Source organism: Eulemur rufifrons, chromosome 13 (genome assembly GCF_041146395.1).
Source record: "Eulemur rufifrons isolate Redbay chromosome 13, OSU_ERuf_1, whole genome shotgun sequence".
Classification (NCBI taxonomy): domain Eukaryota; kingdom Metazoa; phylum Chordata; class Mammalia; order Primates; family Lemuridae; genus Eulemur; species Eulemur rufifrons.
The window spans coordinates 13,477,751-13,502,457 of record NC_090995.1 but is presented as its reverse complement, the minus strand read 5'-3'; the positions used below and the strand labels follow the sequence as shown (position 1 = coordinate 13,502,457).

The 24,707-nt window shown below is 43.6% G+C and overlaps 1 protein-coding gene across 1 annotated transcript; it reads right to left on the bottom strand.

Moving 5' to 3' along the window:
• Positions 1-244: 244 nt before the first annotated feature.
• Positions 245-24,280, bottom strand: TMEM150C (transmembrane protein 150C). The gene is made up of 8 exons (XM_069485567.1): positions 24,224-24,280; positions 15,368-15,457; positions 14,146-14,199; positions 13,988-14,020; positions 13,820-13,887; positions 7,558-7,685; positions 5,673-5,850; positions 245-1,352 (listed from the first exon to the last, which is right to left on the bottom strand). The coding sequence occupies exons 2-8, from the start codon at positions 15,445-15,447 to the stop codon at positions 1,144-1,146; spliced, it is 750 nt and encodes a 249-aa protein (XP_069341668.1). The 5' UTR covers positions 15,448-15,457; positions 24,224-24,280; the 3' UTR covers positions 245-1,143.
• Positions 24,281-24,707: the final 427 nt, after the last annotated feature.

The window sequence follows — 24,707 nt, the reverse complement described above, 5'->3', positions numbered from 1 at the left end:
TTCCAAATTTGAAAAACCCTTAATCAAAAACAAAAAACCCTAAATTTGGGCAATAGATAAATACTACGAAAGTCTCCCTGGAGTTGAAATTCCACACAAGATGCTCTAAAACTCTTCTTTCATAAAGAGGCAGCAGGAGCTCTATGATGACCTCCACAAGGTCCTATTTCTTTATACTTTCCTGTGACTATTTTCTTAGCCTCACACATAAAAGCAGCACAGTAAGCCTGCAGGTGCCGCCCCCACCCCATCCCAATCCAGGCTGAACCCAGAGCAAGCTCAGCCCTTGCATTTGGTCTGTGTCATCTCTGTCCATGAGGACTAGAGAGACTCAGGGCATTAGAGTTACTTCAAGGGAAAAAAAAAGGTAAACCCTGAAATATAAAACAAAAACTGTACATGGCATACCACGGAAGCAGAAACGAAACCATACCCTCCCTGTCCCCATCTTGCTCCGTGCCTGGCCGACGATGCCCCTACAAATATTCACATTTGGAAACAGTTCACAGTCCAGTGAATCCAGGCCACACCACGGCGGTGGCTTCACTCACAGTCTGGAGCGTGTCCTTTCCTGGGAGCCACACGGCCGACCCACGGGGAAGGGAGCTTCCGTGGGGAAGTTCGGTCCACGCCTTGACACAGGGTCACACGTCGCAGTACGGTCTCCATGCAGTTAGGGGCTGGGCTGCGATCCTTCCAGGTGTATTAGTGCCGGCTTCAGCAATCCCTCGCAGGCCGGTTCCAAGCCCTTTGGACCTGAAGGCAACTTGGGGAGTTGGCATTAGTCCCGGGTGGCGCTGGGCCTGCCCTGCTCTGTGGCAGGGTGGTCACAGCCTTGGAAACGTGGATGGGGGGAGGAGAGCAGGGAGGACCGGCGGAGGGAGGGAAGAGAGAGGTGATCATGCACACGCTTCTTGCTCTGTCGTGCATATGGTTTCAGAGTGACAGCATGTATTTCCACAAGTGAGGGCTTGTGCTTTTTCATTAAAGAAATAACTCGCCCTGAAAAGCTCGTTTGGCAGATGTGGCCGTGAACGTGTGTGTAAAATGCGTCGTGAGGTCACGCGTCCATCCCTGTGAGTGTGTCCTCTTGCCCCTCCCGCACCCCCACACCCACCTCACCAGCAAGGACAAACCGACGGGTTACACCTGGTCGGTCTGATACTCGGAGGCTTCCGACAGGCTTTCCGAGAAGCTCAGGAAGTTCTCCTGGTACTCGGAACAGACGATCTCGTAGCGGTAGTGCCGGAACTCCACAGCAAAGGTGCCGAAGTAGGACAGGAAGCACATGACCAGGCCCCACTGGACCCTGGCCGCGTACATGTGGATGTTCTGAGCCATGAGGATGAAGTCTGGGGAGAGGCTGTCAAGGAAAGCACCTCAGCAGCCACATTGAAACTAGACTCTCTTCTGGGCAGAGACAGGTCACAGAAGTCTGGCTCCCCTCCCCGGCAAAACCTGTAGCTTGATAGAGCTCGCAGAACATGCAAACCTGCGTGAACAGGAGTATTTAACACGCTCGAGCTCTTACCCCGTGCCAGACATGCTTTTTGGTGCTTTCTAAGATAACATCACTTAATCCTCACAATAATCCTCTTATCAGTTCATTTACAAATAGGCAAGTTACCCATTTGGCCTCAGTTTCCCTGAGGCTACACAGCTGTGATTGAAAAGAGCATGATCGCAGGCCCTGCGTCCAGCTGCTGCACTCCACGGCTGCCTGCTAAACGGCGAGACTAGCAGGAGGATTACAGCTCCAAAGCAGTGAGTTGGCCAGAAAAATACAGCTGTCTTTTAAAACATCACTGCAAATGGCTGTGAATTCATAGTTATCGTATCTGTGGAAATAATTTTGCACACATCAAATTGCTGACTACCCATATATAAGCTGTGTGTGGATCTGCAGTGCTACTACTGTCTGGCCCCTCATCTACTTTTCACTGTCGTCCTTCAGACAGTGCTGTACATAGCCTAGTTTCATTCCTGGTATCACAAACTTGGGCCCAAATGAAAATATGCAATTAATAAAACAATAAACAGATGAGACCGATCCCAGTGGCTCACACCTGTAAATCTAACACTTGGGGAGGCTGAGATGGGAGAATTGCTTGAGGCCAGGAGTTCAAGACCAGCCTGGGTAACATAGCAGAGACCCTGTTTCTACAAAAAATAGAAAAATTAGCCGGGTGTGGTGGCGCATGCCTGTAGTCCCATCTGCTTGGGAGGCTGAGGTAGGAGGATCGCTTGAGCCCAGGAGTTTGATGTTGCTGTGAGCTATGATGACGCCAGTGCACTCTAGCCTGGACAAGAGACCAAGACCCTATCTCTCTCTCTCTCTCTCTCTCTCTCTACATATAAGAAACAGATGAAACTTCTGCATCTGAGTATGTGTGTGTATGTTTGTGTATACACACAACAGAGTAAATGGAGGTAGGACCTGAGAAGGAGAAGGCTGAAAAGTCCACAGCATGCCAAGGGGCTGAGCACTAAACACATTTATTTAGAAAAAAATCAGAAATGTCTGCTTAGAATTAGTCCTGTCTTCTGAACTTAGGTCTAAAATCTTGGGACATTTTCAGAGAGCAAGAGTATGTGAAACTGTATCAGCCAAACTTTGCTCTCCGCACTAGGCCTTGATCCATTCACCTGGGAACCAAGAAATGGTTCCAAGTGTTCAGAAGCAACATAGATCAGAATCACTTGGTGAAAGCTCAAAACTTAGAGTAATTTAAAATCTGTGCATACTCTTCTGACTGAGGATTCAAAATACTACCAAAGCAATATTAGCTTATTACTTAAGTGAATGGAGAAGACACAAATCCTTGAATCTCATATGGGGAGTTTTGATCTTTTTCATCATAAAGTATTTTATTGGGTTGCTAGCAAGAAGGCAAGGTTTTTGGCTTGGATTTTAAGTCTTTAAATGTTCTCTATGTAATGTGACTGTGGAGCTTCAGAGAACCAGTAAAATGACTGAGTGGCAGTTTGCGAGGAAAGAAGAAATGAAAGACTCCAAATGTGCCACTAACTAGAGAACATCTCTGAATGCGAAACATTTTCCTATTTTAAAGCTCCTTCTCTGTTGACTAGGGGGAGGCGGTGGTGCCACAGTCGGCCCAGGGCCTGTAAATCCCATGGGCATTGGTTTTCCATGCCCCAGCGCCTGTAGGTAACACAAGCGTTAGCCTCCCATGACTAGGGAAGCACTCAAGAGTCGAGAGCAAACAGACAACCTACAGAATGGGGAAAAATTTTCGCATGCTACACATCGGATGAAGGGCTGATAACTAGAATCTATTTGGAACTCAGGAAAATCAGCAAGAAAAAATCAACCCTATCAAAGTGGGCAAAGGACACGTGCAGAAACTTTTCAAAAGCAGATAGAACAATGGCCAAAAAACATATGAAAAAATGCTCAACATCTCTGATCGTCAGGGACATGCAAATCAAAACCACAATGAGATATCGCTTATCTCCAGTGAGAATGGCCTTTATCAATAAATCCCAAAACAATAAATGCTAGTGTGGATTCAGAGAGAGAGGAACACTCATACACTGCTGGTGGGACTGCAAACTAGTGCAACCTCTGTGGAAAGCAATATGGAGATACCTTAAACAGATAACAAGTAGACCTATCATTTGATCCAGCAATCCCGTTATTGGGCGTCTACCCAAAAGAACAAAAGACATTCTATAAAAAAGACATGTGCACTCAAATGTTTACAGCAGCACAATTCACAATCGCAAAGATGTGGAAACAACCCAACTGCCCATCAATCCATGAGTGGATTAATTAAATGTGGTATAGGTATACCATGGAGTACTACTCAGCTGTAAGAAACCATGGTGATCTAGCACCTCTTGTGTTTTCCTGGATAGAGCTGGAACCCATTCTACTAAGTGAAGTATCCTGAGAATGGGAAAAATAAGCACATGTACTCACCATCAAATTGGTTTTGCTGATCATCACCTAAGAGAACATATAGGAATAACATTAATCGGGTGTTGGGTAGATGGGGGGGGGAGATGGGTGTGTACATACATACATAATGAGACTGGGGTGGGGGGCAAGGGCAACGTATGTAACCTAAACTTTTGTACCCTCATAATATGCTGAAATTTAAAAAAACAAAACCTCTTTCTCTGAGGTGGGACGCTGCAGTGGTTAAGAGTGCAAGAGCCGAGCTGGAGTTGAAATCTTGATCCATCACATACTATTTGTGTGGTCTTGGGCAAATTAATTTCTCTGTGATTCATCATTATAAGTGAGGATGAAAAGCGTTGATGCATATAAAAGAGCTTAGAATAATACCTAGCCCATTGTAAACATATTAAATGTCCATTAAATATTAGCAATTACTAGGATTGAAGGTGTGTGACGACGTCAGTAGCCGCACATTTCTACTGTTTCCGGAACCCTTGAGTCCCTTCTCTGGTTTCCTGAGGAGGAGGAAGACCTATTGGCTTGAACCCTTCCGGTTACTCCGCCCCGTGGAATGAGGGACTGATCTGATTGGTGGGATCGGAAATGGCAGGCTTCTATTGGGCCATGCTACCAGTGGGCGGGGTCACTGCTACCCTCCCGGACTAGAGGCTCTGGGATGTGGAGTTAAAGCGAGCGAGGCCACGTCTCTCTCTTCCCCCGGGGGAGATGAGCTGAATTCCAGGGGCTGCGAGACGACGCCTGTGGCCTGCTCGTTTGCACGTTTACTGAGAATAAATGCCGATTTCTTCATCTCTGTCTGGCCCCTTGTGTCTGTCCTCAATTGCTTCAAACTCTGAGGACAGGAAGGGACGTGAATACAGTTCCCCAAACCTCAGATATTTAGGAAAACCACACGTGCGGTGGTCATCTAATTCTTGCGTTTTTGTTTTCCAGAAAAAGCTTAGTTATTTTAAGATATCAATAGTTTTCCCTTGAAATTCATTTTAGAGCTAGTAAGTTAAATGAGACAACAGGGCCATCAATAAAGTCACGAATGAATTTTTAGAAGGTGGAGAAAAAAATGACAGCTCTCTTCTGGTTATGAATTCTGTGTTTCTCACAAAGGGAAACCTTAACGTCATTAGCGATAAGGAGAATCCGTGACACCCTTCCTACAGGTGCAGACAAACGGTCTTGAGAGGGCAGAGCTTGTTTTATTTCTCCATCTCCTCTTAGACATGAAAAATTGCTCTGGGAGTATTTGTTTTTATACCCTTTACTTCTGGAGGTTTTTTTTTTTTTTTTTTTTTTTTTTTGTCCTAAGAGGCTGAGATGATCTGTCAGAATATGCTAACCCCCTGGGAATGGCAATTATTTCATCTTCTAGTGAGACAACTTATTTTTATTTATTTCTTTTTTTGAGGCAGGGTCTCCTTCCATTGCCCTGGCTACAGTGCCGTGGCATCATCATAGCTCAGCGAAACCTCGTACTCCCGGGCTCAAGCGATCCTCCTGCCTCAGCCTCCCGAGTAGCTGGGACTACAGGGGCCATGCCAACACACCTGGCTAACTAGAAAAATTATTTTGTAGAGATGGGTTGCTCAGGCTGGTCTCAAACTCCTGGCCTCAAGCTATCCTTCCACCTCAGCCTCCCCATGTGGGGGATTACAGGCGTGAGCCACCTCGCCCAGCCAATTTAATCTGTTTAATCTCACTAGTAAAGAACCTTTTCACATTCAAAGGATACAGAGGACCACACAGAGAGTGATCGAGGCTGACAGAATAACTCGTGCAATTCCGACTTTCCGTCCTTCGTTCTTGATGTTGACTTTGAGTGTCAACGCAGCCTGGATCCAGCAGGTCAACGTGCCAAATCCAAAGGTCAAGGAAGTTCCAACGTTGTGGATTTCTTCATCACTAGTGAGCTAAGGGATGAACAGATAATGACGTGTGGAGGGTCACGGAGCAAAGGAGACAGGGAATCTGACGGAATATGGGGGGCAGGGAGATAGGGAAAGAGACAGCCCACCCGCGGGATGACGGATCTTAGAAACATTAGAGTCCTTCATCTCCGCTGGCTCTTTGTGTCTGTTTGCAAACGTTCAAGCTCTCAGGGGAGGAAGGGAAATAAACAGTATCCCCAAACCGTGAAAACATTTGTTTGGAGACACCGGGCAGGCAGTGGTAGTCTGTTCCTTGGGTTTATTTTCCAGAAAAGCTTGGTGGGGAAAGCAAAAGAAAAAAGCGGGAGAGTTACACAAAAAAGGGGAAACGTTTCTACTAGCGTATACTCCACCTTTGTTTTCTAGGCTAAGAAAATGAGACTGAGGATCTGGCTGTGTTTTTACTGAGGGTGGCGAGTTCTAGACAGGTCAAGATTTAATTGGCATAGACAGCTAACACCCTTTGGGCTGTTCTTTACTCTTACAGAACTGGCTTGTATAATGTGACCAATTCATTGTTAATGAGAATTTTTTGGTTTTGTTTTCCTATAGTACAAGAAAAATTGACACCTATGAGCTTTTGCCATACCTTGAGATCCATTAAAGCTGCAGCCTCCAACCCTTGGCGGGGCTGTTAGGAACCAGGCCGCATGGCAGGAGGTGAGCAGCCCTTGAGCCAGGGAACCTTCATCTGTATTTACAGCCGGTCCCTGTCACCACCTGAGCTCCGCCTCCTGTCAGACCAGCAGCGCCATTAGATTCTCACAGGCGTGTGAACCCGGTGTGCTTACGGGATGTAGGTTGCACGTTCGTTATGAGAATCTAATGCTTGATGATCCGAGGTGGAGCTGAGCTGGGGAGCGGCTGCAAATACAGATTATCATTGGCAGAGAGGCTTGACTGCACGGAGACCGTAATAAATCAACTGCTTGCAGATTTGTATGAAAACCGTATCAATGAGTGGCAGGTGACAATGTAGTAACGATAGAAATAAAAGTGCACAATACATGTAACGTGCTTGAATCATCCAGAAACCCTTTCCTCCCACCCCCAGTCCGTGGATAAACTGTCTTCTGTGAAACCAGTCCCTGGTGCCAAAAAGGTTGGGGACCACTGCAGTAAAGGATGGCACTATATGAAGATTCATACTAACGGTTTTCATAGAGTAAAGAGGTTAAAGGAGACCCGTCTGGGTTATTTTAGCTGGGCATTAGAGATGTAAACTCTCTAAATCATTACCCACTGATATTTATAAAAGGTATCTGTCACTTAAAACGCCTTTTGTGTTTACATACATTTTAAATTGCACACATAGGAAAATCTGCTGACGAGAGGGATAGCTTTTAAACCATGGTGAAAATATTATTTCTTTGTAAACCACTTCGAAATCCTTTGTAGAAGATATACATTTGTAGAAAGTATATATTAGCAGCTACGTTTCCCAGTGGCCATGCTGTATTTCACACGCACAGTAACACCGTCCCCTGGGTCACACGAACTGGGGAGGACCAGGCCGAGGGACGGTGGGGCTGACTGTGGAGACCCCTGCATGTCAGGAACCGGTGTTCCCATGGTAAGTCTGTGCAGAATTATCCGGGCCGTGTAGTGACCACGTCGGTGGCTTTGATGATCACATGGGGGAAGGTCTTACCAGTGAGAGAGGGAGGTGAAAAAGGCCAAACGAAGTACCTGAAAATTACCGAGTAAGGTCATTCCAAAGGAAGCCAGACACAGCGCCACCAGTCCACTGATATTCAGCCACGGGTTTAGAACCTTTGGTTTCAGTTGTATGAAGCGCAGAACAGCTACCACAAGGGCTAGGAATAAAGCAAAATCTTAAAATCAAAAAATTTAAATCGTACACCCTAGGAGGCGCAGCTCTAAAGCCACAATGTGCAAAATTAAACTTTTCACCACAGCACATTTTAAATCTCTGGATTGATAAGACAATTTTTAAAAGAAACTTTCCGTGCGATGCTTATGATTATTTAGATGTTTTATTACATCCAGCCTGGCAGGAGCAGAGAGGAGCCGGAGCCAGAGGGCTGCATGTGATGAGGGTGAGAGGACTGTGAATAGTGATCTCAGGGTTTTCAGAAACAAGGTCAGGCGGGACAGGCTGGCTTAGGAGGACACTGCAGAGACTTGCCGGTTCAAGCATCCTTTGGCTTAGAACAGTGTTAGAGCCGACAGGGCAGGGGACCCCGGGGAAGGTTACCACGTCTAGACAAACCTGCCGCGGGTTCCTGTGCCAGAAACCATTCCCGGGGACAGGCAGGAAGACAGAGGGAAGTGTACGAGCTCCTTTATTACTGGTTTTACCTTTCATGCTACCTGTTGGCGTTCATTGTCAAAAGACAAGACAGTTAATCCAAATTAGAGCAGTTCCAGCAATCACATTTATGAAATCTGTATTTAAGTAACGCAGATCTGGGGTTTTGGTATGTACTAAAAATCATGCCTGGTATGTGTCAAGAAAACTCAATTCTCACAAATAATATTAATTACTCATTTTAAAAGGCCACTCTATCTTGTGAAACAAATTGGTATCTAAGAAATTGAAGAGAGAATGAGGGAAGTTACTTAGATTTCAGACCTGACTTCTAACAGAAACCTTGTCCATGTTCAAGCCACTCATCTTTTATTAATTGCTTAGTGCAGAGATATTTTCATTATTTACATAAAAATCTGGGAGAAGTTAGTCTACAGGTGATGAAAAAGCACTTTCAATTAATATGAATAAAATCTACATATAAGGAAATGCACTTACTACTAAGACAATTTATTTTATTTATTTATTTATTTATTTTTGAGACAGAGTCTCACTCTGTTGCCCAGGCTAGAGTGAGTGCCGTGGCGTTAGCCTAGCTCACAGCAACCTCAAACTCCTAGGCTCAAGCGATCCTCCTGTCTCAGCCTCCCGAGTAGCTGGGACTACAGGCATGCACCACCATGCCCGGCTAATTTTTTTTCTATATATATTTTTAGCTGTCCATATAATTTCTTTCTATTTTTAGTAGAGATGGGGTCTCGCTCTTGCTCAGGCTGGTCTCGAACTCCTGAGCTCAAACGATCCGCCCACCTCGGCCTCCCAGAGTGCTAGGATTACAGGCGTGAGCCACCACGCCCGGCCCGACAATTTATTTTGACATTTAAACTTCAGTAGGAAAGACCATCAGAAATTCAAGAATTACCCTCTTTATACAGAAATTAAGTTGGTCATTATTTGCTAAAGGTTTTAGCTTCAATACAAGCCATTGGTATCCATTAATAAAGAAAATCTAGCCATAAATTTACATTTCCCAGGTACACTGGATTTCATAATGTCAGGCTGCACAGTTAAGCTCAGCAAGTTGACTCTCAGTTCCAAGTGCCTCTGATCAAAGAGTGGTATAAAACTTGATTACTATTTGGATTTTAGAAACAAAATAGAGATAAGCCATGATTTATGAAAATTTCAAATTATTCAGCCCTGATACAGCTTTTAGTATGTGCTTTAGCTAGTGCCCGCTATTGATCAGAAAATTAATGGATTATGCTTGAGATGACAGTAGTTTCTCAACCTGTTGGTTGGAGGGACCTAGTTAGGAGTTGTGTCAGAAGTGTATTCACAATAACTATCTAAGGGGATGAAAAATGGGTACAACGTCTTACTGATTTTTAGGATGGGAACAGGAAAAGGAAGTGGGGAGAGGAGAGACTCAGCACACAGCACCCCGACACCAAGTGGTCACCAGATAAAGAAGCCATTGGATCGAGATGGGAGAACTCAGCACAGCACCACAGGAGACACACGCTAATTAGCTGCGTGTGCCTGCTAGACAGGGCATAGTGACAAAACACCAGAACAGCACAGTTAGTTTCTTTTCAAAATGACCAGTGCAAAGTATTCCTCTGACAGCTCTCGCTGGTCAGTTTTGTGGGATAGGATGGTGCTGGAACTCGGGCATAAGCCCCAAACCCAGTCCTTGCAATGGCTCTCCATGTCGACCCACCCGCCCAGTTCTTCCCTTTGTGCCCAGGGGAGGGGCGTCACTGGCCGCTGTCAGCATCGTCCAGCAGGCACGGGACACGGATCATGTCCTGGTCCCAGCACTGCGAGCCTTGCTATTTGCAGTATGGAGGGTAAGTCATCACACCATGGACAGACGATGGAAGAAGGCAGAAGGAGACCGATTTGAAGACAGGGATTCAGCCCAACTCTCCTAACTTCCAGAACTGCATTCCAAACACCAGGCAGGCCTCGCCCTTTTTACCTATTAACTCCATTATGAACCAGCTCAGGCGGGACATACGTTCCTTTCAAAATAGATTCTAGTGGGATTTTGAGAACGGTGGAACTAATAAAGATTAACACTCAGGTACGAAGGGAGACAGATTCAGACTATCGGTTATGAAGTCCACTTTCAACCGAGTGGTGATTTGATTTTACCTTCCTGAAAAAGACTTAGGGGCAATTTCAAAATCATCTTCACGTATGCTGACCAACTTTCAGTACATTCACGTCTGATCAATACATACATTTTTCAGTTTCATTAAGAATTTTAGATTTCACTACATATTAATTTTAGAAAAGACTTTTAACGACCTTCTGTCGTTTTTGGTATTTAGCACAGTCCTTTGCCCTATAGGTGTTTGCCTATTTAATTTTCCTGTCTATTTTTAAAAAGCATAAACAAAATAACTGCTGGGTTTTTTAGATTAAATTTTTAACTTTGAGTCTGATTGGGTTTTTAAAGTTCAAAACCCAAAATAACATCTCTTCATTGTGGCACTACACTGGTGTCTGGCCAAATTCTTTTTTGTTTTGTTCAGTTTTGCTGTTTAGGCGTCAATAATTCCTATTTATGACTGCCGCAGAACACAGCAGTCGATATGTTTTGGCTGAAGGAGAGAGAGCAGCTGCTATTAGGTAACTGAAATCATTCAGCTATTAGCTTTATCCTCCCAGCCTCCCAGGGCAGAAAATAACTCGCCTTCCAAGAAATTCGTCTTAGGTCTTTTCTTCCCTCCAGTGGAAAGAAAAGTATGGATTCAGGGCAAAGAACATAACTAATTCTGTGAAGAAAATAATTGAGCATTCAATCTTTGGTTAGTTTGTCCAAAAAGATACAAGATCTTTGCTAAGTAATTTCAATTAATGTGACACAGATTCATTTTTAGATTGCAAATTATAATCTCTGCGGCTGCCAAAAAGCAGTGACTTATTTCTCCAAGTTGGTTATATAGTCTAAAGTAAGTCTGAGGTCTCACAGACCCGAGCAGACAAAAGCATCCACAGTTTGGAGCGAGAATCTTTAGTAAACTGATGGTTTTCCACTCCCAGAGTTGATAAATAAATAATTGTGGGTTTGTTCCCATTGAACACCAATCTCAATCAGTTTGGTGTCTACCAGATGGCACTAAAAATGATGAAAGATAACACAGCATAAACACTGCATGTTGCAATCCCTCAGAGCAAGAGCTAGTAAAAGCTCAATTGCTTCTTAGTGGAGCGGGAAGGGCTGGAGAATAAGATGAGGACAGATGTCATCTGGAAGAGGGGTATTTGCTTTCCTTGTTTTGTTTTGGGAAACGTGTTTATAATTAGTTAAGCTTTATAACTGGACAAACATGTGAGCTGTGCAAACTAGTACTTTTTGGATTATACATTAAAGACTGCTGGGAACTATCAGTTGTCTTAAGAATATGAAGGAAACAGCATGTGGCCTCCAACATGTTCACTGGTTTCGCTAGAGCCCAGTGGAGGACAGACAGCTTGTGATAGCATTTTTACACCCAGGCTCCTGAGTATTAATGAGTAAATGAGGTATTTGCAAAGCACCTAGCACCGTGCCTGGAACATACATGATGGCTGTTAATCACTGTCATGGCGCCCTGTGGGGTGACCACAGGAGTCCGTGCCAAGCTGCAGGTCGACATGCTGAGATTGCGGAGGGGCCGGGAAAGGGCCCTGGACCCTCCGTCGCAGCCTCACCTTTGGGGCTCTGCGCTCTGTTAAATGCAAATGTTCCTTAGCAGCTACGTACGTCTCGGTATGAATGAGTTGACTAGGTCTTTTCGGAAGAATGGTGTCAGGAGTAGAGAAAAGGAGAGAGCACAAAGCGCCTGGCAGCTCCGAGGCCGAAGGCAGCGACAGCCACCCTTGACTGCGAGGACTGGAGCCCACGTGTGCTCCAGCTGCCCCAGTGCCGTCCTTCCCGATGCCTGTGGGCGTCTGGGTGTGACCATCCCGACTGCCAAGGGCACGGGGAGGAAAGCTTTTTGACAGATTCGGCACCTGCAGCACTGGGGTATGTTTGACCTTCTCCTTGGTGGCAGCACAGCCGTCGGTCGGTGCCTTCCTGCCTTGGGGACGTGCTCTGGGGAAGCCTGGGGGGGGGGCGGGGAAGGCTTCCACCAAAACGTGCTTAGCGCCAGGGAGGGTCTTGCAAACTGCAGAGAAGCCCCCGTGCGCTTCTCTTTGAATCTCGCAGGATGGAGAGAGGCCTCCTGGGCCCAGTAGGAAACTTCTCCATGGCCCTCATGTTTTGAGCTTTCTGGGAAAACTAAGACTCTGCCTGTGTTGCATGTTGGACCAGCCATCTCCCCCGATTTTCCCAGAGACCTCCACAGAGCTTCCCTTTCCTACAGCAAACGTTAAAAAAGAGCACGTTAAGAGTGAGCAGGGGCCGGGCGCGGTGGCTCACGCCTGTAATCCTAGCGCTTGGGAGGCCGAGGCGGGAGGATCATGTCAGCTCAGGAGTTCGAGACCAGCCTGAGCAAGAGCGAGACCCCATCTTTACTAAAAATAGAAAGAAATTATATGGACAGCTAAAAATATATATAGAAAAAATTAGCCGGGCGTGGTGGCGCATGCCTGTAGTCCCAGCTACTCGGGAGGCTGAGACAGGAGGATCGATTGAGCCCAGGAGTCTGAGGTTGCTGTGAGCTAGGCTGACGCCATGGCACTCACTCTAGCCTGGGCAACAGAGTGAGACTCTGTCTCAAAAAAAAAAAAAAAAAAAAAAGAGTAGGAATTTTTCTTTGTGGGGGAGGGAACAACAGGTCACCTCTTAGGGCACAGGTACCACAAAGCCCAACTACTCCCTCAGTAATAACGTCATCTCTGTCTCTTGCTTGGAGTGAAAGTCTCACCATCAAAAGGACCGTTTCCAGAACACTTCTGTGCAAAGGTCCTTTCCCAGCAGCACGCCAACCGTGACGGCTGGCCGAGCCTCCGCAGGGCACCGGGGAGCCCGGTCTTGAGGACATGGTGCACGAGGTGGGTTAGACCAAGCACAGAGAGCACGGCCGTTTCCCACTGTCTCCGAGGACGGAGCAGGGTCGTGGACCCCTCTCAGCTCAGGGGGACAGGACGTTAAATGACAGTCCTGGGCCCTGAAGACAAAGTGCGAAATTGGTGCCAGACATGATCACCCAAGGTTTCCTTCCTCCTTTTTTTTTTTTTTAAAGCCCACTTCTCCATTTGCCAGGTTGATGTGTGCGTAGGCACAGGAGAGAGTGTCATCCTAATGTTAATGTTGACTTTCAGGTTTAACAATAACATCTGTTTCCATCAATATGTATCTATGCATTGTTCATCTTTGCCAGTGAAGGAAACAGCATTCCTTTCACAGCAAACATAGTGCAAAAATACTACATTTTCATGCAGGATTTTATGGTATGTGAAACATATTATTTCATGAAGCAAAAAAAAATAAAGTCAAGAGTAGGCTGAAATTATAAAGATGATAAAGGGAAGAGAAAAATGTCAGGAAGGCAGGGTGAACGTAAAAGGATTTATAAGACAACAGGACCCTGCAAACAAAAAGCTGGCTTCGGCGTATTGACATGGTATGACACTATATCATCAAGTAAGCCCACCATTGTTTTGATTTGGGTTTGGGAAAATTTAAAATAGAAAAGGAATGTACCAAAGTGCAGGAAGCATTCTTGATGTTCTTCTTACCTAGGAAGGCTGCCATGTTCATAACTTGACTAAACACGCAGCTGGCAGGAGGGTCGTCACCTGCAATACTTGAAAAAGATGAAATGTTTTACGATGACTGTGTTCAAATCTGCAGCCCTCCCAACTTTTCCTAAGATCCAACAGCTCAGAAGAAAATCAGCGAGTTACCTTATATATGGTGCGTGCTTCACGCCAGGTTTCCTGGATAACGAAAAACGAAGAGGCTCAGGGTGACGTGGTCATTGTGCAGTGTAACCCTGCCAGGGGCAAAGTTGTGACTAAATGTATCATGGATAATAAATTACTCAGAGAGAAATGTTACCTACCTTTCAGCTGAATTTAATGGTAAAATTTTGTCATCTTCCACAGCTATGAAGTATCTATCAAGAAAGAATGAAAGTTACAAAACAAAGAAACTGGAAGAAAACCCAATCATGTGTTTCCCACTTGTATTACACTAACCGCACTAAATCATATTCATTTTTTCCTGAGAAAATGCTCTTTTACTACAATTCTTTACGCATAGATCACCTTGTTCTTTGTCAAATGTCATTATTAATATGTCCTTAAGTTTCAAAACACTCCCCAAATTAATGTCAATGTTTATAATTTAGAAATCAGAAAATAAAGAACTAGTCCATACCACTTGAATCAAACTAAAATTAGAACTCAAAGTCTCTAATTTCTCAGGAGTAGGTATCCTCTTTCTAAATGATCTTCAAGGAACTGAAATAATTTTCTTAAAGTGGATATTACTTGAAATAAGCAAGTGTGGGAACACTTTGTGGTAAGCCAGGACTTCCAACTTCGTGATATTCATTTTCTAAACGTATCAGACCTCGTCACAAACACTGCACTACAAATAGAACCCACAGCATGTTAGTGTCAAATTAGAAAATCTTGCAAATCATAAATTCCTATAACCAGTTTGCAAAATGTTCATTACAAGAACAACACAGGAACACAAAGCCAAACCAGTATTCTCCACTACCTGCTTTGCATAATTTATTACTCACTCTTGTTATTTATTTTGGGTAACAGAAGATGGGAAAAGAAATAGAAAGTTTAGCAAGGTTGAATTAGTAAATATGTTATTTAAGTTTTTTTTGTTTGTTTGTTTGAGACAGTCTCACTCTGTTGCCCAGGCTAGAGTGAGTGCCGTGGCGTCAGCCTAGCTCACAGCAACCTCAAACTCCTGGGCTCAAGCAATCCTCCTGCCTCAGCCTCCCGAGTAGCTGGGACTACAGGCATGTGCCACCATGCCTGGCTAATTTTTTCTATATATTTTTCAGTTGTCCAGCTAATGTCTTTCTATTTTTAGTAGAGACGGGGGTCTCGCTCTTGCTCAGGCTGGTCTTGAACTCCTGACCTTGAGCAATCCTCCCGCCTTGGCCTCCCAGAGTGCTAGGATTACAGGCGTGAGCCTGGCTGTTATTTAAGAAGTATTTATAGATATATTCCTATAGATATGCCATATTTTATTAAAACTTTACATTTTTACCTACATTGCACCTGCATCCTTAAGTAATTAGATAAGAGAATACTCACACTATCCACAACCCGGCTGTAGTAAACAAAGTGAACACAAGAGGTAGAAACATCCAGACGCTGCATTTCTTCCCATCCATGCCTGCACCACTGAAATAAAATCAACAGGTACTAACAATTAAGGCAAAAATTTACCTCTTTCGAGATATTATTAGAAAGGAAGTTTAGTATAACTGAAAACAACAGCGTATCTTATGAAACCGTGATTCAAATCAGCATCATTACTGCTACCTTCTCATGTGGGAAACCCCTAAGCACCTAACGTGGATTATTGTTACACAGCATCAGTTTAAATATTCCGGAGTCTTAGTTGAGGACTAATGAAAAATTTTTCATAAAAACATTTATCCTTGTATAAGCATAGATACATCTAAGAAAAGCCAAAAGGGTTTGGGTTAGGACTTTAAGGAGAAGAGCTAGGTACCAAAGGCGGACTCCAGCCTACTTTTAATGCCCGTGGTGACATTTAGGGATTTAGGGATCCGGCATGTACGTAAGTCTCCAGCCTGGCAGACGTGAGTTGTAGAAACACACGGTTGCTAGATAAATTAGCAACGCAGGAGGAAATGACAAATGCCTTGCAAATCTGAACTTTTCTCATGACATGTTACTGAGCAGCTATCTCAGAAGACTCTAAAGATGAATGTTCTGGAAAACCATGGATTCTTTATACCTTTAAATTAGCTCTAATAAACATACTGGAAAAAAAATAACAGATGTCAGGCATTTTGGATGTTACATTTTTTATACCATATTTTTACTGTTGGATATTACATTTTTCCCCCAGTAACAATACATTATTTATTTTTTTCTTTTCTTTTTTGGTGTGTGTGACAGTCTCTCTCTGTCACCCAGGCTATAGTGCCATGGCGTCGGCCTAGCTCACAGCAACCTCAAACTCCTGGGCTCAAGCGATCCTCCTGCCTCAGTCTCCCAAATAGCTGGGACTACAGGCATGCGCCACCATGCCTGGCTAATTTTTTCTATTTTTGGTAGAGATAAGGTCCCCTAATCCTTACCTCAAGATCCTCCTGCCTTGGCTTCCCAGAGTGCTAGGATTACAGGCATGGGTCACCGTGCCCGGCCTATATTTATTTTATTTCAAAGTATTAAGGGGGTACAAATGTTTTTTGGTTACATGGATTCCTTTTGTAATGTCTGAGTCACAGCTTTAAGTGTGCCCATCACCCAAATAGTGTTCCTTGTACCCATTGGGTATGTTTTTACGCCTCCCTCCTTCCCCTCCCCCTGCTTGATTTCCACTAAGTTTTACATTCCTCTGTGCACATGAGTGCTCATCGGTTAGTTCCATTTTAATAGCCAGTACATGTGGTGTTTGTTTTTCCATTCTTCTGATCCTTCACATAGGATAATGGTCTCCAGTTCCATCCAAATTGTTGCAAAAGGCATTCATTCATCCATTTTTATGGCCGAGCTGTAGTCCATGGTATACATATGCCACATTTTGGTAACCCACTCGTGGACGGAAGGGCACTTGGGTTGACTCCACATCTTTGCAACTGTGAATTGTGTTGCAACTTCAAGTGCAGGTGTCTTTTTGATAAAATGACTCTTTTCCTTTGGGTAGACACCCAGTACTGGGATTGCTGGATGGAATGGTAGGTCTACTTTTAGTTCTTCTAAGAATCTCCGTACAGTTTTCCATACAGATTGTATTAATACTAATCTGCTGTCCCACCAACAGTGTATAAGTGTTACTTTTTCTCTGCATCTACACCGACATCTGTTTTTAGACTTTTTAATAAAAGCCATTCTAACAGGTGATATCTTATTGTGGTTTTAATTTGCATTTCCCCGATTAGTGACACTGAGCATTTTTTTCATATATTTATTGGCCATTTGTCTGTCTTCCTTTGCAAAGCTTCTGTTCATGTCTTTTGCCCACTTTTTAAAGGGGATGTTTATTTTTTTCTTGCTGATTTGCCCGAGTTCTTTGTAGATTCTGGATATTAGCCCCTTTTGGGCTACATAGCTTGCGAATATTTTCTCCCATTCTGTAAGCTGCCTATTTGCTCTGTTGATTATGGACGTTACTTACATTTTTAAAGCAAAAATATATGAATAATAAATTCCTCCCAAAATGCAGTGAAAACTGGAAGCTTCTGAAGAGTCTATGAAAAATTATTGGTATTAAACGGAAAGAAATAACCAGTTATCACTTTATGTCTTATCTTTGCCTGAAACCATCAAACAAAATAGATAGCTATCTAAGATACTGGATGCCAACACGATCCTTAAGGCAAAAAAAAAAAAAGATACACCTGCTCTAAGAAGATAAAGTTCGCCCTAGTGACCTCCACTGGGGACCGAATGGAATGGTAATAGGATTAAATGGCATTTCTAGGGGAGCTATCAGTGCTCATTATTTTGAGTTTTACAATTAACTGCAACAAGTTCATTTCTTGGGCTTGAACCAGCACTGACATTTCCGAGCACCTCCATGACATCCTCACGTGCAGGGACTCTGCACTTTCCAAGTGTTGAGACCAGAGAGGGAACCCGATACCCTTTAGGCTGGTGAGCCAGTCCCTTCTGCAGAGTGTCCGGAGGTCTTTGTTTCCAGAACTGGACTACCTGATGAGGTAGGTCTTTCAGACCAGGACACAGACATCTGGACCTAATAACGGGCCTTAGTCTGAGCATATATCTGGGCAGGAGTGTTAAATGAATTATAGAATCTGTTAGGTTGGTGCAAAAGTAATGGCGGTTTGGACTGTGAATTTTAAATCATTATAACTGGGCTCAAATATATCTTTATTAATCAAAATAGGAACCATTACAATGGACACATTTTTGCCAACGAGAAATAAGTTTGTTTATTCCTGTAGCGTAAAAATCTGTGTTTTCAGATTCCATGAACTCTTGGGAAGCATTTTCTGCATCCTGCTGGCTGTGGAAGTGTTTTCCCTGCAAAAAGTTGTCAAGATGCTTGAAGTGGGAGTCGGTTGGCGAGAGGTCAGGTGAATATGGCGGATGAGGCAAAACTTAGTAGCCCGATTCGTTCAACTTTTGAAGCGTTGGTTGTGTGATGTGTGGTGGGGTGTTGTTACGGAGAAGAATCGGGCCTTTTATAGTGACCAAGGCCGGCTGCAGGCATTGCAGTTTTCATGCACCTCATGGATTTGCTGAGCAGACTTCTCAGATGCGATGGTTTCGCTGGGATTCAGAAAGCTGCAGTGGGTCAGACTGGCAGCAGACCACCCAACAGTGGCCATGACCTTTTTTTGGTGCAAGTTTGGCTTTGGGAAGGGCTTTGGAGATTCTTCTTGGTCCAACCACTGAGCTGGTCACCACTGGTTGTCGTATAAAATCCACTTTTCGCCACATGTCACAATCCAATCGAGAAATGGTTCATTGCTGTTACGTACAAAAAGAGAAGACTACACATCAAAATGATGTTTTTTTTGATTTTCGGTCAGCTCATGAGGCACCCACTTACTGAGCTTTTTCACCTTTCCAATTTGCTTCAAATGCCACATGACGGTAGAATGGTCGACCTCGAGTTCTTCTGCAACTTTGGCAACTTCTTGTATAGTTGTAAGAGGATCAGCTTCGATGGTTACGCTCAGTTGGTCATTGTCAACTTCCCATGGCTGCCACTGCGCTCCTCATCTTCAAGGCTCTGGTCTCCTTTGCAAAACTTCTTGACCCACCCCTGCCCTGTACGTTCGTTAGCAGTTCCTGAGCCAAATTACGTTGTTGATCTTACACATTGTCTCCACTGCTTTGACTCATTTTGAACTCAAATAAGAAAATCACTTGAATTTGCTTTCTGTCTAACATCATTTCCAAAGTCTAAAATAGATATAAAGTAAACAGTAAGTAATAAGTGATTAGCAAAAAAAAAAAGTAAGAAATGCACATTAAAATTATGTATAACATAACCACATTTATTTACGAATGTATTCCAGTATAAAACGGCAGATGTCAACAATGTTAAAACTGCAATTACCTTTACACCAACCTAACAGAGTTGATAGACTCAGAGCCACTTTCAATCATTGTAATCCAATCTGAGCCAGCCCAATCCAATGCATAGTCATTGATACCCTACTATACCAGGCGGTGGAAACTCTGAGATGAGGTCTGATGAATACAATTATTTCTATGTAACAGTCTCAAAAGCCACTGTATGAACTAGTGGTCCATGGTTTTCCAGTTCATATAAGAGAGTGAAGGAAGAACAGTGAACATTTTAAGCATATACAATATGGCCAGTCAGTCTTCATTTATGTTATGTCCAAAAAGTTGTGGGCTAATAATAAAGCCATCAATTATGCTAACAACAACAAAAAAATAACCTCATCAGTACCCAAGATGTAGAGGGAACACAGAAAACGGCAGTGGTGACCGAGTATGTAAACCAATTTATGTACTAATTTCCTCGAAAGAGAGGCTTGTTGGGTGGAATGGAAGTGCGTGGCCAGGCATAGGGTAAAATTCAGCTCCGCCACCCACTAGCTATGTGAACTAGTTATCTCGTCTCTTAAACCTTAGTTTAATTATACAGATAACTTCTAAAACGTCTCGTAGGATGGTGCTGAGGATGAATGAGGCACCCTCCCAGCGCTTCCCTGAGATTTCCCGCTCCCCTTGCTATGCCGGGAAGCAGGAGCTGCCCGGTCCTGGAGGAGATGGAGAAGCTGCCACCAGAGGAGCAGGTGGCCGAGGGGCTGGGGTGCCCCTCACTGGCGGTGTCAAGCCCCGGCATGGTCTTAACGCAGCGGGCCAAGCATGCGTTAGACCTAGATGTACCTAGAGCATCGCATCTCCCTGAACACGCCGGTACCCTGTCGCTGCTTCCAGCATAGGTTCCCTGGCACCTCAAGGTCCACCTACTACAACTGGCGGCAAAGATGCTCCGGAGGAAGCCCAGCTTCAAGCCGGCACCAGCCCTGCGAGCTTCCGGGGCTGCCCGGCCAGTGTCGGCTGGGGAGGAGGCCCTCTGCCCTTGGAAGGATGCGGATGAAAGAAGAAATTCCAGTGAAATGAACAATGTGTGAATAAAGGAAGAAAACAAGAAAAAAAATGCAGGTAGAGACGATGCAGGTAAAGACCCTCACACATAGCCCACGTCCCCTAAGTGGCCGCCGTGCCAACTCTAACTGCCAAGCACAGCAGCACTTGGGTGAGGACGAGTCCCCACGCCCCAGGGCAGGGGACAACAGAACACCTCCCTCTTCTCCAGGCTCCCACTTTTCTAGACACTCTTCTAGATGGGTGTAGAGACCCTTCCTGACAGTAATAGCTTTGTCTTCACATAGCTTTCTAAAAAATATCTTAACCTTATCTTCACATTGAAGGTCTACCTTCCTGAGATTCCAATGTTTTGTAATCTTTCAGTATATACTGCCCTGTGTTTTGGAAGCATCTACAGTGGCTAATGGCTACTTTCGTAAGTTGTTTTATTTTTACTAAGTTTAACTCTCATAGGGCGACCTTATTATGTCCAAATTCTGGGAAAAAACACACTGTATCCCTTGCCTACTGATAGATAAAAATTGCCCCTTCTTATCTCAAAGGGATGCTTTGAGAGGTGAAAAGGATAATTTAGGAATGATTGTATTATTAGCTTGCAGTGGAACTACTTTGGTGCTTCTTCAGGATTTTAACATTGGTTATGCCTCTTTCTGGGGGCAGGAGAGATCACTGCAAATTCACGTGCAGTTGTAATAAATAATACAGAGAGATCTTGTATATCCTTCACTCTCTCCCCAACAGTAACATCCTGTATAACCTTAGGAAAATGTCAGCAGTCAAGAAATTGACATCAATACAATTGTTCAACCTTATTGAGATCTCGCCAGTTTTATATGCACTCCGTTCTCTCTGTGTATTTAGTTTCATGCAATTTTACCACCTGTGTAGATTTCTGCAACCATGTGCTTATTGGCCATCTGTCTGTCTGTCTTCTTTGCAGAAATGTCTACTTCAGTCTTTTGCACATTTTTAAAGTGGGTAGTTTGGTTTTTTTGTTGTTGAGTTATAGGAGTTCTTTATATATTCTGGATACTAATCCCTTAACAAAACATATGATTTGAAAAATTTTCTCATCAGTTGCCTTTTCACTCTGTTGATAGTGTTTTTTGACACATTTAAGTTTTTAATTTTGATGAAGTCTAATTTATCTATTTTTTATTTTGTTGCTGATGCTTTTGGTGTCCTAACCAAGAAATCACTGCCAAATCCAATGTCATGGGGCTTTTTCCCTGTATTTTCTCCTAAGAGTGTTACAGTTTTAGCTCTTCCCATTTAGGTCTTTGATCCATTTTGAGTTAATTTTTGTATATGGCATAAGGTCATTCATTCTTTTGCATATAAATATCCAGAACCATTTATTGAAAAGACTGTCTTTCCCCCAGCTGAATGGTCTTGGCACTTAACAGGATCTTTTGCAGAGCCAAAATTGTAATTTTAATAAGATCCAACTTATTAAATTTTCCTTCTATGTGTCATGCTTTTGATGTCAAGCCTAAGAACTCTTTGCCTAACCCTAGAGCTCAAAGATTTTCTCCAATCTTGTTTTCTAAAAGATTTATAGTTTTACATTTTACATTTAAATCTGTGACCCATTTATGCCTTTTAAATTAATGCCTTACTGACTTTGGTTAGATCTTAGGTAGTTTATAAATCACTTGGACAAGGACTGAGAAATATGTGATGATCTAAGTCAGACTTCCAAAGTAGTAGAAAGATTCTTATAATGAAGAACATACACTTTAGCTATAACACACCTTACTGTGCAAGGTTGTGTTTTTTTTTTTTTTTTTTTTTGCAACTGACAAGTGTGAGCTTAAGACCAGAATAATGTGTGTGTGTGTGTGTGTGTGTGTGTGTGTATGTAGATACAGAAAGTTCCGTTACCTACTCCATCTCCCTCCCCACTTCTGCAAAACACACAGTTCAGTGCCAAGACTATTCTGGAGACCAGAACATCAAAGTAAAAAGCTCTTTTAGGACCAGATTCTGGTTTTGTTCACCTACCCATGTCCCATCTGACATATCCTGACATTTTACTTCTTTCTCCCTTCCTGGTGGGACTGTGTCAACCAAAAAAGGGGACTCTGTTACACATACTTCTCTTTTCTTGCCCAAAGAGTCTATTTGTCCTTCTTTAGCCCGTAGCCGGCTTATACCGTGACCAAAGAACCTGCAGTAGAGAATACAGCACACTGTTGTGCTTTCTGCCCTCGGCACTGGAGAGGATTCCTGGAGGTGCCTGGAGATGAACGTTCCATTTGGTTTAGTTCACAGGACTCTCTCGGAGCTGCTCTGGCCTGACTTCAGACACCTGACTAGAAGTACCTCGCAAAGAATAAATGAATACCTCCATTAAATTAACCCTCTTAACTTTGCCTTCCTGTTGCCCAAGAATTAAATTTAAAATGGAGGGATGGAGCTCCGTCTTCTATCCTTCCAGACACCATGGAAATAAACTGGTCCATGGCTTTCCAGTCACGTTAGAAAGTGTCACCCAAACTGTACTTACATTTCCTAACAAGGAAAAGTTCCACGTTTTCCCTGAGCTAAATCAACAAGGTACCTGGCCAGCTAGGAGAATACACGTTTCCTTGTCTCTTTAAACAAAGAGGGAGAGAAGAAAAAAATACTCCACATTCCTAAGATAGTTTTATCTTTGCATTCTGAATTGTGATTCTTTTTTACTCTACGCAATATTGACTCTATTGATATTTATCTTCCAGTAATATCTCATGGTGAAAAAATTAAGGATAATGGTTCCCATGTCTCCGATAGTTACTTACGTCTAGAACAACGTCACCTAATGAGTTTCTAACAAAAGGCACCAGAATTGCATAAACCTTGAAAGGCTTCTGGCATTTGGTTTTGGTTTGGAAGGCTCTCTCCTCCAAGCGCTATCATTTATCCAAGTGATTTGCAAAGCTGTTATCCAGATGGTCAAATCTTCCCAGAGAGCCAGAACTGCTAATTCCCTGTACATTTCTGTCGCACATTGTTTAATTCCAATAAATGCCATTGCCTAAGTTTGAGTGATCTTTACTCTTTTACCCGGCACAGCAGGGACTTTCCAACAGTGTGACTCAGACGGTGACAATCCCAGTTTTCTCCCTGCTCCTGTTGTGACATGGCATCCCTGAAGCCCTCATTTTTCCCTCAGTGAGAAAACGACCTGTAGCAAAAGGCCTGCGGCGGCTCCCACGGTTGACATTTTTGTGGCTCTGGAGTCTGCTAGCTGCAAGTGTCCAAGAGAATACCCGGCCGTGTGAAAAGTCACCCTCTTGGGGAAGCAAAAATTACTATGCGCCCACATTCGCTCGTTACCTAAGACTCCAGCTACTTTCATTGGTTTGAAAGGGGGTATTTACAAAGTCAAGGTCATATGATTCATACTTTTATCCTCAAATTCCAAACAGTTCTTACAGTATAAGCCATTGAAGCTACCAAGGTCAAAGAACACAGCACACTGTTGGCAATGCCAGTCCTCGAGGACAAACTTTCTGTTCTGTCAACGGATGATAAAACAACTCCAGTCTACAAATGGGAAGGGAAGCCCAGGGGATCATCTTCACTTACAGCTTTTAAAACTTAATTAGTGAGAAACCACTTAATGACTGAAGTGTCACAAAAGGTAAGATACAGTATTTTCTGGGGCCGGAAAGGATTTGCTTGTTATAAATTAGAAGGATCTGGCCCTACCTGGGACCTGGAAAGAGGCAGCTCTAGTTCACGGACTGGAGCCAGACGACCAGGGCGAGGAATCCCAGCTCCGCTGCTTCCTGGTTGTGTGAGCTTGGTTAAGTCCTCGCCATGCCTCAGTTTCTCCATCAATAAAGTGGGAATAAGAATTGTACCTACCTTACAGGGTTTTTGTGCGGATTGAAGATATATTTAAAGGACTCAGAACAGTGTCTAGCACAGCCAGCCTTTCCAGAAATGTTCACTATGTTCCACTGCAAGGGCTCTCGGGATCTTGGATTATCTTTGTTTCATTTTGTAATTTCTCAGGAAGTGAGCTCCCTGCCACAGTAATTTTTCATTCTGCTCTCAGAACCAGCTGGAATGAAGCAGAAAAGATGAACGAGTCATCCGCTAATGACAAGGACTGTCACAGTGTCTGTGAAACAAGAGTATCCTTGTTTTTTTCTTTTTCTTTTTAACCTTCTGGGAATCTTAAGCTATTTCTCACGTGTGTCATGGGCAAGCGTGAAGGGCTTGCATAATGTTGTCATTCATTTGTAATTATGAGTGGTAATGACAAGAGCTGTTTGTTTTGTCTTTTCCCTAAAATGTTAACAGGCTCTCGGATATAAATCAGGACGGGGAGGTAGGTAATACAACC

What these genes read in the sequence shown, in the direction of transcription:
- TMEM150C (XM_069485567.1), bottom strand. Translation starts at nt 15,447, where the DNA reads ATGGATGGGAAGAAATGCAGCGTCTGGATGTTTCTACCTCTTGTGTTC. An exon ending in GAACATGGCAGCCTTCCTAG is followed by an intron (nt 7,686 to 13,819) that starts GTAAGAAGAACA and finishes CTTTATTCCTAG; the next exon opens with CCCTTGTGGTAGCTGTTCTG. An exon ending in CACTCTCTGTGTGGTCCTCT is followed by an intron (nt 1,353 to 5,672) that starts GTATCCTTTGAA and finishes GCCTCTCCCCAG; the next exon opens with ACTTCATCCTCATGGCTCAG.